This window comes from Tachypleus tridentatus, chromosome 8 (genome assembly GCF_004210375.1).
Source record: "Tachypleus tridentatus isolate NWPU-2018 chromosome 8, ASM421037v1, whole genome shotgun sequence".
NCBI lineage: Eukaryota > Metazoa > Arthropoda > Merostomata > Xiphosura > Limulidae > Tachypleus > Tachypleus tridentatus.
Window position 1 is genome coordinate 34,925,463 of NC_134832.1, and position 16,528 is coordinate 34,941,990.

The 16,528-nt window shown below is 31.5% G+C and overlaps 1 protein-coding gene across 1 annotated transcript; it reads right to left on the reverse strand.

Moving 5' to 3' along the window:
- Positions 1 to 6,599: 6,599 nt before the first annotated feature.
- LOC143223888 (uncharacterized) lies at positions 6,600 to 15,841 on the reverse strand. Its single transcript, XM_076452364.1, has 4 exons — positions 15,703 to 15,841; positions 11,514 to 11,625; positions 8,561 to 8,659; positions 6,600 to 6,979 (listed from the first exon to the last, which is right to left on the reverse strand). Exons 1-4 carry the CDS (start codon positions 15,839 to 15,841, stop codon positions 6,841 to 6,843), a joined length of 489 nt encoding a protein of 162 aa, XP_076308479.1. The 3' UTR covers positions 6,600 to 6,840.
- Between the last annotated feature and the right edge of the window lie 687 nt (positions 15,842 to 16,528).

Genomic DNA, 16,528 nt, shown 5'->3' on the forward strand with positions numbered 1-16,528 from the left:
GAAATTGAATAGGAGAGTGAACTAGCATTCTCTGTGTAGGAGTGGCACAGACGCTTGTATTAAGGTGATACATAAATCATCTGAATTTTCTTCTTTACATGTTATCAGGAGCTAAATATGAAGAGCAACCTGGCACAGTCGTTCTATCTCCGGTGTACATGCCGCTTTTCAGCTATTCAGAGCCTCACAAAGTCGAAAACCGGCGAATAGTTAGAAACCAAGATTTCTAATTTTTGTTCATCATCATATTTCCTCAACAGACCCAGCTCTTACCTAGTTCTAATATAATTTTATCATTTGATGGAGCGAAACAGTCTTCACGTTCTTTGACTACCTATTTCAATATTGTTCTATGCACAATTTAAGCTTTAGAATACACTTTATAATCTAGTAACCCACGTACACCATCTTATAAAAAACTAAGCAAATAAATATAAATAAAAATTATTGCTAAATAAAAAAAAAACATATGGAAATGGTAACTGAAGTTGAGAGAGAAATCAGACAAGGTAAGCAGCAGACATGATCGGCTAATGAACATATAGCAGATTAAGCTGTCACGACTTTGCATGGGGAATAAAATCTGTACATTACATGTAATGATTATTCCCACTTTTCATTGATATGAGAATAGCCCAAGAGTTGGCGATAGGTAGTGTTTACTAGCTGCATTCTCTCTAGCCTATCATTTCTTTCTAAATTCAGGACGGCTCGCGTAAATAGCTCTCGAGCAGCATTACGCTAAATTCCAGAAAACAAAATAACAAACCGTCTGTGAAGATTACAAAGTCACATTTATACTTTCCTGGCACATACTTTCTTCATACGTTTTCTGAGTTGTTATATTACCTGATGACCTTCTTTTATTATGTGACAAATGATGGTATGGGTATCAAGCAAACACGCAAATTTAAAATATCTGATTTAACATATGTTTCAAAAACTAGAGCCCTAAGTGTTACAGCGGTATATATGCGGACTTACAACCTTAGAATCCGTATTTCGATACCCATGATGAACAGAGAATAGATTGCCCATTCAGTAGATTTATATGCTTAATTATAAACAAACTAAACTATTATTTTTATATAAAATGTTATGAACGCACCATGTGGAAACAATAATTATTTGGATGAGTATCTTGTCTTAAATTATATTGTTATAAATAACCCTATGATCTTAAGATATTATCAAAACTGAACACCACGAATCACAGTTAATAATGATTACCGATGTCCTAAGGTAGAAACATCACGAAATTTTATGTGGTCATTTTAATCCACTGTTACTTGAAAGGTGTAGAATGCATAAAAAATAAAAATCAATTAAAATGAATAAAATAAGGGGTTTTTGGATATCAACATTTTATGCGTCATCAGGTTTGTGATTTAAAAAAAAAAACAGTTCCCTATTGCATCAGCAGCAAGTTTTAGGAATTACAACATTAAGATCCGAGGTTGCGAGAAGAGCGTAGATGGCCTATTATGTAACTTTGCGCTTTATATAATTTTATCTTATAAATATATGATATATTACATTCATTCATTCATGAGAGATAAGAGCCGAAAATATATTCTGATTGGAGACTTGTTAATATCATTTGTAATGCTAGTGACCAACAAACAGAAAGGTTTAAAGTAGATAATGAGAATGGAAACAGTTAGTGACATTTATTGATAAACTACATTAATCGTGTTCAATCTATCAATTCTTTTTGTAATTTTTTGTAATCAATTAATGTAATTAACATTTATAGACATATACGCACATTCCATTGAATAAGGCTTTTTATTGCCAGTTTTTTTGTTTATTCAAATTTCGTAGTAAGCAAAACAGTTATCAGCTTATCACAAATTAAATTACAATTTATAAGAAATTTTCACGTTGTCTCTAAGCTATTTGCTTTCTTTAACCCTTTCGCCGTGACCATCCTTTACTGTGCGTGTTACAAGGTTCTAGTGACTTACATTAAATATTAAACTAAAGAGGTTATTCGCAAAAGCAATTTAATCGATATATTCAGTCAAACCACAGACATACGCATATCTATAGTTTAAAAACTATTTTGAACACCGGATATATTACATATAATAAGAAATATGGACCTGAATAATGAATCTCTGTAATTCTTAGTATGAACACAACAGGCAAACAACCACTTCACTGTTAAAGAATCCACGAAGCGCTTCGGATAAGTACAGTAGACAACAATTTTAAAGTTGAAGAATTTGCGAAGTACTTTGGATAAATACAGTAGACATAATATCATTTCGTTGTGTTTATTCCAATTTATGTAATACTGTTTCAACTATCAGGAAATAAAGAAGAGAATTGCTTATGACGTACCTTACAGACGACTTCAGGCATAACGATATAATATAAATGGATATTTCTCTATGATGGGCATCAAATTATCTTCATTGTTATAATATTTTAAATTATAAATTCCTTCATCATATCCATCGATTCATCAATCATCTTTCTTTGTTTTTGCTGTCCTTTTCTGTTCTGATTATTGTTCAAATAACCTCTTTAAAAATGTATTTCAGGTCGGCTGGTATGGGTATTAACACTTTCACTGGTAAAGCAGAGAACCTGAATATGACCTAAGAAGGTCGAAACGTTGTTCTCTGCTTTATTAGTGAAAGTGTTAATACCCATACCAGCCGTCCTGAGATATATTTTCACTTAAAGTGGGTTTCTCGTTATCACGAAACTCTTTTTAGAAATGTTTAAAATAATAAATTCGAATTTAATATGCTGGACCTAAAATGTTTGTAGGTTACATATTCACAGAATAAACGTTAAATGATTTTACTTTAAAAGGTAGCACTTATTAAAACGGGACTAGACACTTTTTAAAAGAGTGCTGTAAATATGGTAAATGATCATTTTAAGGTAGAAGAATCTACGAAGCGCTTTGAAAAAAATATACAGAAATTTCTCTTAAGAAGGCTATTGAAATGCTTTTGGTTGAAGCAATGAAGGCTTTCTATGTTCAATTTATCACAAAATCTCTGTTTTGTCAGTTCAATTAGATAATGCATTGCTCAAGCGAGAAGAGTTTTGTTTTATTCTTTTTTATGAAATTTTACGGTTCGCAGTATACGTATTTAAAAACACAGTTATATTACATATGTATCGTCTTATATGAATCCTGATGTAAAAGATCTAAATTTTAATTCGAGAAAATAAAGGGTAAATATTAATTAACTATAATTTTTCAGACCAGATATGAGTGTATGGCAATTTGTTTTACCGCTCTTTGAAGTACTTAACAAAAAATCAAACAAACTTGTAAACAGGTTAACAATCCAACAATAAATGTCAGTGGAACTTAGATTGGGGAACATTTTCTTTTGTATCCACAATTGGTAAGTTTTCATTAAACTTAACAAATTTAGAACTTCAATAAATAGTTCGTAAAACTTTCTGACTTGACCAGTTTAACGATAAAACACCACCACTGACGAAAGAAGAAAAAAAAAAAGGAAAACCTTACAGAATAGTCCAATAAAACTAAAAATAAATTTAAGTACATATATGTATATAAACGGCTGGTTTGGGTTGAGAAAAATTTTTATGCAGAGGAGCAAACAACGTTTCGACCTTCTTCAGTCATCGTCAGGTTTTTACATATATATTTTTCACTACAAGTGGGTTTTCTCGTCATCACAAATTTAAGTACATTTCAGTCCTGGCAACTTCCTATATTTCATCCAACACACTTGACACGTTTTTATTAAGCTCAACAGCCTATAGTTTACGTAAGTGGTTAGTCAATCCAGCAAAACCAGCCATCTATCTATTCGAGATATTATCGTTACTTGCGAGAAAGTATCGAAATTTGTGAAATAGTATATTAAAATAACAATAGATGTCACGAAAATCAGCTCTGTGCCTATTTTTTCATTACGTTGTTATTTTGTGATTAAGCGCAATGTTACACAACGGGATATCTGTGCTGTGCCTACCATGGGTATCGAAACCCAAATTTTTGCATTGAAAGTCCGTATCATTACCGCTATCACTGTTTCTTTTAATTCTTATTGCAATATTTATTATGAATATATTGCAAAACTTTACTAATTTACCTGACTCGAAATTTTCTTTCAGTGCTTGAGACTGTGATAATTTTTGTTGCCTTTTATTTTAATTAATTGAACTTGTTTCACAAGAACGTTATTTCATTATAAGAACTCTGTAACAATCCAGATACTTTACTCAGCTCCTGTGTATTTGGTTGAAGCAGCTTAGGTATATTAATATATTTATTTCAATTATGATGGGAAACACGATTTTAAACGGCTGTAGATATTTAATGAAAAACTGGTTTCATTAAGTTCGTAAGATTTTTTTGTCATTTGTAACTACAATTATTGTCTTTAGCACATTGGTAAATTTATAACGCAAAGCTTCCAAACAATCATTGGGTGAAGATCATGGGATGGAACATAATTATTCTAATGTTGTATCAGAATTAGATTTCACTGGTACTGACAGTAAAGCCTATTTACTAATAGTTTGTTCCAAAATGTCCTGAAGCAAATAATTAAAGTTTTAAATTCTCAGTACGGACTGAATAAAATCACTCAGCACCAAGTGTGCGTGTTGCACAACATACGTATTAGCACAAGGTACTCGCTCTGGTATTTTCACCTAGACATCTGAATGTGCACTGGATATATTTACAGCAATATCATATTGTTCATGAAATCTTTTTTGTCTAGGAACTTAACTTTTATTTTCAAGTTCAAATGCATTATTGATTGCATACTTTTTCAAATTCTAGAAATGATCCATGCATTTTAATTTCAGTTAGTTTATAAGCATCGGCAGGATTGCTTATTTTTTCATATTTCGTAATTTGGATCAACTGATCTTTTTCAGATGAATTTGGGGTGGTATAAATTGTAGGGTGTGTTTGGTGATTTTATCTACGTCGTTGCATGCTGAAACAATTCAAGTTAGATATTTGGCAAGCTTAGTGTAAACGGAAAATTAGACTAATTTTATGAAGCGCATTTTTTATGTGTTTGATAACGTTTTGGCAGTCCGTAGAGTTGAAGAGTTCTACCATTGATGCATCGTACTCAATTTCTGACCTTAAAGGTTAAGCAGCCTAATTATCTATAATTTGTTGAATTGGAACTTCTGGTTCTTTTAAATCTTGTTCACTGCCAAACTAAATTTTTTTCAGTTATTCGATACTTATTTGTATGTTAGTTCTTAGGCGTATTTTAAGGCACTCAATTTTACTTTTATTTAGGGGTGTGTCAGATAAGTTGATGATATTATGTTTTGCGAAGCTTTATGAAGAGTTTGCAGTTTTATTCTCATTTTTTTTCCTAGATTCTTTACATTTTTGTTTAGGTATTGTTTGATTTTCAAGTTCAGTTTGTAAACATGGTTGTTGATGATTTGGCAAAATCGGTTGTTGAACAAATTTTTGCTAGATCAGTGCGATGTGTTATTTCGCGGTGACTGAGTTGTTTGAAAACTTTATATTTCTCGTAGATGGTGCGTTTAAGTAATTTATTTTGGACTACGTTAAGTATTTCTTGAAATGTATAATTAAACTTGTTGTCTTGAATATCAGTAGCAGTTTTTACTTTTAAGAATGTTAGCGTGAGACCATTTCTTTGACAGCACTTTTTCTAAGTATTCCCGACCTTCTTATATTGATTATGGTTAGCTCCTTCAAGTAACTATTTGTGGAATAGGTGTAGCTTGTCAGTCACACAACGTAAAATTGCTGTAAAATCTATTATATATTCAGATTTTGTGTAGTATGACCTAAACTTAGATTTAGTTTTAACATTTAATAAAACAGATGCTACCATTTAACGTTCAAATTACTAATGTGTTTTAGTACTATTCACTACCAATAGGGGTATACATTTTACACCATATCAAACCATTTTATGTTGTCCTTCTGTGGGTCAGCTCTAAGTTTGCCTGTTCATAAAGATAAAATCTGGAAGTTTGGTTCTTCATGAAGAAGCAGGAGATAGTTCGTTTTGTACTTTTGTGCCAAAAACAATGCAAACCAAAAGCACCAACACGTGAAGGCAATTTTATTTTATAAAAATATTAAAAGTGAGGATATAATTTTGAAATACAAATTCGTAATTAAATGTAAGCACATATTATTGTATCTTACTTTAAACTAAAAACAACAACAAATGAACCAATCGTGCGTGATAAAAACAAATGATTTGAAGCTTGTGCTTAAGCTATTATTTGTAAGATAAAAAGTAAAGGTGCATTGATGGTGTAACCCAGTCAATATTTGTAAATTATTATTAATACTCAAAATTATGACAGTTAAACTTTATGTAGAAGCTTCAAAAATATATCTGGTGAGCACGATATGGTCGTGTATATAGGAAAACAAAAACAGAGAGAAACGTAATTAAACTTTGAATATTTTAAAAAAATCGTTACAAGTTTTGTTTTATAGACGGCAAGTTTCAATAATTTATGAACAATTGTTTTAGTTTTCGTGGGTGAAATTTCTCTTGACTGGCAAGAGGAAAATACTTCATTCTATATCATTACTAAGAACCTTTTTAAAAACAACAACAAATAAATACTCTATCAATGTTATTTATGCAAACAAAAGTTTTATTGTTACACTAACTTTTATTATTTTAGTACATAAAAGAAATTTACTTTTTGTTTCAAACTTTACGACTTGATACTAGAACTATTAGAACAAGTATTTCTATTTTTAAGAAATTCCACTATGTTTTAAAGTATGCTAATTAGGTGAACAGTTAGAAAAAAGTTTTGTTTATTAGCGTCATTGTCTTTGTTTAGCAATATTTAGACGTTTCTTTATTCCTTCTGGCTTAAATCACGGCGCCGTCTACCGGGACCACCAGCAAATTTTGCTGCTGCAAGCCCCATACGATGCTTAGCCGCTTGACTACCGGAAAAACCGCGAGACAGGCCTAAGTCAAGTCCTCTCTTTTCACTGTAAATAATTTCCGTAAATAAATAAATAAAACCACATGACAGTTCACCTATCCTAATTCTTTTATATATGTGTGCACATCCTAAAATACCAAACATAATGCATTACCGATGTAAATAGTTATTAGGTAATTGGTTATTAATTGTTAGTGAAAATTAGAAGACGGGTTTAAATATTAACTGTAGGAAAACGCAATGTGTGGTAATTACAAAGGAGATCATTCCTGTATTTATTGTCAGATGAGAAACAGATAAGGCAGGTCAATAAATTCAACTTTTTGGAAAGATGAATAACATCAGATAGTACTTGTGATTATGAAATAAAACAGAGACTAAATAGGAACGGCAAAATACACATTTCTGAAAAAGAAACAGATTCTGACATGTAGTAAAATTTCTATGAGGATGAAATTAAAAGTTATGGATTGCTATGTTATACCAGTTCTTACGTAGGCATCAGAACATTGGGCAGTATTGGCAAGTATGATAAACAGAATTGAAATCTTCAAGGTGAGTTAGAGAAGTAACACGTCAAATGAAGATATTTTGTTGAGAGCAGATTGCAGAAGGAAGCTACTGACTGACATCAGAAAAAGACAGTAGGAGTTTCTTGGACTAGTTATGTGGAAAGAAGAAATTAAAAGTCTAGTCGTAACTTGGAAGAGTGAATGAATGAAAGATCGTGTAAGGCAGAGGTTGACTTATATCAAAGAGAAGAGATCTTTTGAAGACCATGGTCTCCAACGTCCCGTTAGGATATGGAACATAGAGATAGAGAGAGACATTATGACATCAGTCAGAAATTGGCACATTTTATCTAGCAAATGTAAATGAAGACGACTATGACGAATGTTTATTGAAGATGCGCCATCTGCTGGTATTAGTTATTTTAAGTAAAACGGCGGTTTTCGGTGTTCCGTGATTTACATATCTTCTTAAAGTTGATCCATCAAATTAACAGTGCATAGCCAACAACATTGATTATATCAGCGGGAAAAGGCACTAAAGACGTTATATCCTACATAAATATTTACAAAAACTACCATTTCTTCATTAAAAACTTCCATTTGCAATAAAATTTGCAAGTTGATTCACAATTTACTATAATATTTGAAGAAATTAATACATTTTTTAAAAAAATCTTATTTTTACATTAATAGAATTCCCTAATGGGTCTATAAAAATGATTAAATCTTGTAAACAGTCTTTGTGTTATTTATTACAGTCTTTATGATAGTAAAGAACGGAAACTGCTGATATTTGAACATTGAAATTGTAAATGACAAACTTGAGGAATTAAATGGAAAACATATAGACATTTAATGTTTAATAATAGTATTAACACGTGAAACAGTTTGGATAATTTATCTTTTAAAGGTTATGATAATCGCTAAGTTTATGTTTATTAGTTTATTCTTATCGTTCTTATTTTCACTTTTAAGTAAAATAAAATTAATTTAATATTTATGTTCAAATGTATTTCGTTGGAAATGTCTGGGTATTATTTGAATTATGGAAAGAACAAATCAATGACAGGGAATTACATAAAAATAACAACATAAACGGTAGGGCTAGGTCTTACTTGGAAATTTCTTGTGCCCTCAGTATGCTTGACTGCAGGTAAGCTAAGACTCCTAGAACGTCAGCGGGGTTGTTAATTTCAACAAGAGATCGTCTCAGGCTGACAAAAAAAAGGTCCATAAATCTAAATAATTTTTCACATTAAGGTGCATACGAAAACGTTCATTAACGTACAATTAGAATACCTGCTTGTTGACAATAACAGTTGAGGAAACGAGATAATACATCGATGAAATATAACATTGTACAATTAAGACAAAACAGTAAAAGGACTACTCTACGTTTCGTGGACATACCGTAATATTTAGGAAGTAGAAGAGCTTTAGTAACGAGAATTTTTTGTTGGGGGCTAAACCACGTTTAAGAGTCGCTTCAGTTTTAGCAAGCCTCAGCCTCTCATCACCGTTCCTACTCAAGACTGAAAACTTTTTAATAAAAAGAAGTTAAAGTAACGAATTAAAAGTTATAAACTTAATAGCATCTCATAATCATCCTGATCATTCGTAACTTTCATTTACTTTGTCGTCAGAAAATGTTGATTTTGAAGGATATAGCTACAAAATGTGCTATATCTGTGCTATTTTATTAAGCTAAGATTTATGTCTTTGGATAGTGGGCTTATATAATGTTGAAAAAAATACCAAAAATCAAGGCGAAAACAGACGTCCGAAAGCATTTGCAGTAAAGCTATCACACGTTTGGTAATGGTTTAAAAAGTTCATTGTCGGTAAAAGAAGGGCTTTGATTCAGCAAAAAATGCGAAGAAAATAAAATCCAGTTAAGATTAAAATGTGTTAGCCGAGAGGTTTGAACGTGGTCTTGTTAATAAAACTCCTTTTCTAGTACTACCGGACATTTTCACTTACGTTAAAAAAGGAGCAACAACAACACAAAAACAAGTTATATAGTGTTTTGTTGTCATGATATATAACTAGTTCTTTGGGCCTAATGTGTACCCATCTAAAGAGGGCTTCTATCATGATCAAGAAGTGTGGCTGTTGCCCGTGGAGCACTTGATATGCCAGGGTTAGGAAAGTAGGCGATGCAGTTCTCATTAGTTTTCAGATTGCTTTTCTTTTCCTCTGCTAACTATAGCGTCTCTCGATGGAGTTAACTTCTCATGAAGATTTTCTTAAGTTATATTCTGGAGTCTCAAACTTGGAAACAAATAAAAACTTTGACTCAGCGAACAAAACATTCATTTGTTAAATGTACAAAGAATATTCGTGTAACAGAGAGGGATGCTCCCTTGAAAGCTGGAATGAATCTCGCAGGAAGTCTGAAAAAGCCTCTTTCTTATTACATGTTAGAAAGAATGTAACAAATTTTCATGGTTTAAAAACGAAATGAAATATTAGTAAAATCCTCAATATTTTATTACGTTTAACTATTTGACCAAACATAAGATCAACCAATTTTAAGAAAACATAAACTTTTTATTTTTTTCAGTTGGCGGATGATTTACTTTTAGGTTTAGTCAAACTTCTGAAAATGTCAACAATATTTTATTCGCAAAATAAAATTCGGTGAGTGGTGATGACTAGCTGCCTTTCCTCTAGTCTTACACTGCAAAATTAGGGACGGCTAGCGCAGATAGCTCTCATGTAGTTTTGCGCGAAATTCAAAAACAAATAAAAAGCATGAAAACTTTTATTATTTTCATATTAAACTTAGTACCTGAAATGTCTTAAATGTGTTAAAAGCTAAAGCTTTTGACTTTAAACTACAAAATATACTTTCATTTATTTTCTGAAAAATTCCGAGTTTCATAATCTGATTCTTGCGGTGTTTGCTAAGCATTCTCAGTTTGAAAATATTATTTCCTTGTGAAAATATGAGTTGTTATTTTATTAACTGACACTTATGTATTGGAGCTCGGAAGCGTCAGGGTTTCACAATAAAAATTTCATTCCAATGCACAGAAAGTATGTTTGTGTTTGTGTGTGTTTTTCTTATAGCAAAGCCACATCGGGCTATCTGCTCAGCCCACCGAGGGGAATCGAACCCCCTGCACAGAAAGACTCCAAACAAAGATTTAAAACAAACTAATATTAATTTATAATTCAAAAATTTGCACAACAGTGCCAGTGGTTATACTTAGCAATTTAAAGATCAAGTTTAATTTAAACCTTAAACTGCGCCTGCCCAGTATTGCTTCACATCGTTTGAAGCTCTCGCTTCATCCCAGCAAAAAGTATATGTTTGTACATCATTCCGCTTCACCTTCTGACAATAATATAAAACGGAATTTTCGAGAATTTTGTTTTATTTCGCAGTCCCAAGTTTAGTGGGAATAACGTTTCTATTATAATATGTTTTTACATAAAGTATCCTAATTTGTATGGATCAATGTACTAGCCTCAAACACCTCTTGCTATATAAAAGCAGTGAAGTTATTCAGACTTTGTTATTTGTTATAAGAATCTAATGAAATATGTAACATTTACAAATATCAAGATTATAAATGAGAATATTTTGGATAATGGTAATAAATATATTATTTAGGACATTTTCTTTTAATAGAACATGACATTTTAGAACGCAACAAATTTCTGTAACATAAAAAAATATAAGCTCACACAGAAACTGTTAATAAATATTTGTTTTATATATATACACTTTAATCTTCTTTAGTCAAACATCAGAACATTTTTGGAATATTTCTTGATATTTCCAGATATGTCTAATTATCGCTATTACAATTTCAAAGAAAGGTGCTCTGATTAAGCTCGTACCTGTAATTTTTCAGTGAATGTTTGGATAATCTAATAAAAATGTTATTTGTTAATATTTCATTGAAGTTACTTGTTAATTTCAGTCAATATCAAAGTAAAGTAGAAATTATGTCACCTGATACGTTATTTGAATGTTGAAGCAATTTAGTGACGATGTTTGTAGTTTGTTCGAATGAAGACTGGAACAGATTTAAGAAATTATTTAGACGAGAACGTTACCTGTTAGTTTCAGTGAGCGATGATGACTCCGAAACACTCCTGGTAACAATCAAAAACAGCATTGTGGTAGCAAGAAGTAGACCACAAACTGACATCTTGAACATGGTTTTGTCTGGGAGTAAAAATAAAAACGAGCCTAATGCATGAAACAACATTTAATACACACGTGTATCATTTAGTAGACGTTAATATTCGATTGAAATTGATATGTCTACTTGTGTCAATGAAGTGCAAAACAGAGAAAGAAGCATTAATAGCATACTTGTACTTTTCGAAGACTTCTCCCTTGTATCTATTTTTCCATACAAATATGAGATTCTAGTTAATATACCATAAAAGTAATGAACAAATTAATCCAAAAGTTTAATTTTTTTCTACTTACTAGAACTAGATAAAGAAACAAAAAATTAGTTCAATTGAAACTTAAATTTATAAAATTTTACCATTCTTCTTATGACTATTTTCTTTATTAAAGCCAAACGTTGTCCATTTGCTAAATTGAAAACACACTATCTGTAATCTATATACGGTAAATAGAAAATTTTATGCTAATACCTCAAAATGAGGTTTTTATTAAAGGATATATGTATGTTTACTGTATTTTTAATATAAAACTAAACACTTTGAAGATTTAAATATTTTTTACTGGAATAATAGCAGTTAAGTTATTGAAGAAACAAGAATAAAATTATTAGATATTTGTAAAAGAATGAAGTAACAAAGTTGTTTTGAATTAAGCACAAAGCTACACAAGGGGCTATCTGTCTTTTTTCTGTTCACCACGGGTACCAAAACCAGGTCTTTAGCGTTGTATGTCCGCAAACACACCGCTGAGCCACTGAAGGGGGGGGGGCGAAATAATAAAATATTTAATATAATCAGATATATTTATATTTGACATTACGTTACTCCACCTTCATGGGCTATTACTTCAAAATTATTTTAATATAATTAATTATGTTTGTGGTTTCGGAATGTGGGTTTTGCCTAGACAAACCTACCTTTGACGAAAATAATTAAAGAAAAAATTGAAAATATAAAGATTATCTAAGTTTGTATATAAATTCTAAGAAAAATTAATCAGGGTAACGATTCTTATTTCTGCAGATAATTTTAATTGTAGTTCTTATTCATTTTTTCTTTAATTCGAATTTTAATTAGATGAGGAAAGTCAAGTAAAACATCTGTAAATATACGACTGAAACACTCAACCTCCAGGAGAATGGTACTGTGGGCCAACGCTATCGAATGAACTCATTCATGCATAATTTTTATGCGTTACATTTCTCAAACATGATAGTTAATAGACAAAAAAGTTTATTAACATGAGAAGAAAAGCTGAAAGTACAAAACACAATTACACTAAACTAAAAACAAGAATCTTTTGAACGTCTAAAAACGTCTAAAATATTAGAGAAGTGAATCTAAATCTATATCACAGAAAGCTGACTTTGCATAAAACTTTCATTTTCCGTCAAATTGTTGCTCATAGTACTAACACAGTTCTTACAGTAATGTATAGTTACAAATGTGGTCTAATTAGTTGTGTATGCTTAAAAATTGGCCTGGCATGGCCAAGCGTGTTAAGGCGTGCGACTCGTAATCTGAGGGTCGCGGGTACGCATCCCCGTCGCGCCAAACATGCTCGCCCTTTCAGCCGTGGGGGCGTCATTATGTGACGGTCAATCCCACTATTCGTTGGTAAAAGAGTAGTCCAAGAGTTGGCGGTGGATGGTAATGATTAGCTGCCTTCCCTCTAGTCTTACACTACTAAATTAGGGACGGCTAGCACAGATAGCCCTCGAGTAGTTTTGTGCGAAATTCAGAAAAACAACCAAACAAACAAGGCTTAAAAATTTCGTAATTAGGCGTGTATACTTACAAATGTGGTATAATTAATGTTTATTTGCAAATATTATATAATAAAAAGCACATTACAGTTTCATTTATTTTGTAGAAACTGTAAGTTTGGTTGTTACTTTCACTTTATAATGACATCACCAAAACAGGAGTTCCTGTGAATAGTTATTAACTTTTGTGTTAAAAATAAAACAAAAGAAAAGTTGTTGTTTTGAAATAAGCACAAAGCTATACAGTGGGCTATCTGTGCTCCGCCCACCACGGGTATCGAAATCCGGTTTGTAGCGTTGCAAGTCCGCAGACATACCGCTGAGCCACTGGGGGACCGAAAGAAAAGTATGAGTATAATCAGAAATTAACAAACAAATAGAATAAACCATAGTTTGCCTGGTATTAATGAAAAAGCCACAAAATGGGTGATCTATGCTGGACCCACCCTGATTATCGAAACCAGTATTTTAAACTTTGAGACTTAAATAGTGAGCCACCACGGGCAAATTGTACAAATTTTTATTACTTACATACATTGTAGATTTGAAGATAGAAAAGAATGGTAGATAAACAAAAATTAAATACACACTTTTGAAACCATTTCCAGATTAATTTAACTTATTACGTATTTTTATACAGATTATTCTTATGACTGGATAAACTGAAAACATATTAATATTTTACTACATCAGTTTATCAAAAAGTAATTTCATTAGTGCAATAGTTGTTTATTTTTTTAGTTATTACGCACTAAGCTACCCAAAGAGCTATATATGTACTCTGTCCCCCCACAGGTCGATACTCGGTTTATAGTGGTATGTGTTCGCAGACATATATTATTGGAATAAAAACACATTTTTTACAAAGTACGATTTTGCACGACAATTTGTACAGCTGTAAATACAAATCAAGTGACACAGTCTTTTTACCCAGGGTAAGTTAACATGATCTTATACATTAACATTAAATCATTATAATTTATACAACTACAATAAAGGTATTGCACAGTATTAATATAGTAATTTATAGTTAGTATACATACTATTTTTCACAATTAGAAATAATTAGAAAAAACAAAGTGCAACAGAATTAACATGAAGCATGCATAATAAGATAAATCATATGTCTGTGAAATAATGTACTAAAACAGCTTTTGTAATTGGAAAAATAATCAGAGTGATATTTAATACTCAATAAATTAGTAATATGTAGAAATAAAATACGTATAATAACATTTTTTATCTAAAACATAGCTGAATAATTAGCAAAATTATCTTTAATACTAAAAGTAAAATACGAGAAAAATAAACCCTTCTAGAATTAACAAGATGAAAGATTGAATAAATACGTTGAATAATGTATCGAAATGGAATAACTGAAATAATGTATCTTACGTTTGCAGTTAGAAAAATCAGCATCAAGGCAACTTACTCTTCTCAGTAACTTAAATCGAATAATGTTTCAAATAACAACCGACGTTCACCTAAACCAAGGAATGCAGATATTTCAGAATTATAGAGTAATTTCGTTATACTTCCTTAGATGGAACTAGAGTGCTATAATTCTATACATATAATGGAGGGTAGAACAGTTAAATATATCATGGTTTCGCGATCGGCGTTTGGATAAAATCACAGATTGGTTTGTTTTTAATTTTGTGTAAAGCTACATAAGGGCTATCTGCGTTAGCCGTCCCTAATTTAGCAGTGTAAGACTAGAGGGAAGGCAGGTACTCATCACCACCCACCGCTAACTCTTGGGCTACTCTTTTACCAATGAATAGTAGGATTGGCCGTAATATTAGAACGCCCCCACGGCTGAAAGGGCGAGCATGTTTGATGTGACGGGGATTCGAACCCGTGCCCCTCAGATTACGAGTCGAGTTCCTTAACCATTTCGCCTTGCCGGGCCTAAAGTCACAGCATAATATCTGTAAGAACTAAAAAATTGTTTACAAAATATTTATTTTGATACCACTACGGAAATTAATACAAAGCTGCAGTTCTCTATCCAAGAAAACGTAGAGTGGTTGAAGGTGTCCCTGTTTCTCTACGCAAACTTATGCAAACCTCTAGTATTGCAACTATAAGAAATTAATAGCAGCTAAGTAAACCCATAATTCTCTATATTACTATACCTGTAAGAAGTGTAGTACAAATAAAAGAATATTTTCTTTAACAAAACATAAACTAACAAAGTCTATAATACTGTATTTAATTTCTCTTTCTTAAAGTACATCAACTAACGTAAGTTTATGGTACCGTAACTACAAGAGGTATATTGCATCTAAAAGAACCTGTGTATTTTTAACAATATGTAAAAATCAATAGTAGTGTACCTGTAGGAGGTGTAGAACAGTTAAAAGGATCTGTTTCTTTATCAAGTTCGCTAGTTGTACGTTCTTTCGCTATGCCGATTGATGTCTTATGGTTGGAACATCGCTGCCGCTTTTTATATAAGTGGTGTTCTCCTCTCATGTCGCTACCATGACGTCATTTTGACGTTAATAATATCTTTTCCCTTATTTGCTGTTACGTAAAGACAGTTGCACAGTCATAAATCTTTTATTTAACAAGGTAACATCTTTTTCTTGCTATCTCAGTGGAAACTAACTTAATATACACACACTACCGACAGTTTTCAGTTGTAAAAATAAATCAAAATAATCTCAACTTTTCTCTTACATCTTAAGTTAATACTCTATGTATATCTGTCTGTTTCTCTCTATATATGTTCGTCTCTCTTTCTATCTACCTATCTGGGTTTTTTTTTTATATTTAACCAAAAAGACATGGAAAGGTAATAAATATTAATAAGTCGAAAATGAGCATATTTTAAAAGCTAAACAATAATACTGCTTTATTGGTAGAGCCGTTTGATGTCAAATAAGCCAAGTAAAGCTAAGCCAATTAGAATTTATAATATATGTGAGATATTCTCGTCTTGGAATTTTTAAATACAATGTGTTTTTCAGTCATAGAAATGTTTTAAAGAACAGAAACTCGATTTATGGGTTTTATAGACTTAAATTGCAATTAGATATAGTGCATCATTCTATGAAAAACACATGTGGTGAGATGTAACGAAGAAATGTATTACGAACAGAAAATGCAGTGGTGTAAAACATGTGCACATTATAAAATACATAGAGTGGCCTAGAGATA

Bases quoted from the DNA above. Each gene is read 5' to 3' on its own strand.
- LOC143223888 (XM_076452364.1), bottom strand. From the start codon at position 15,841: ATGAGAGGAGAACACCACTTATATAAAAAGCGGCAGCGATGTTCCAAC. The intron at 8,660-11,513 runs GTAACGTTCTCG...TTTTTTTGTCAG, and splicing joins TCGCTCACTGAAACTAACAG to CCTGAGACGATCTCTTGTTG. The intron at 6,980-8,560 runs GTAAGACCTAGC...AATTATTTACAG, and splicing joins AGGGCACAAGAAATTTCCAA to TGAAAAGAGAGGACTTGACT.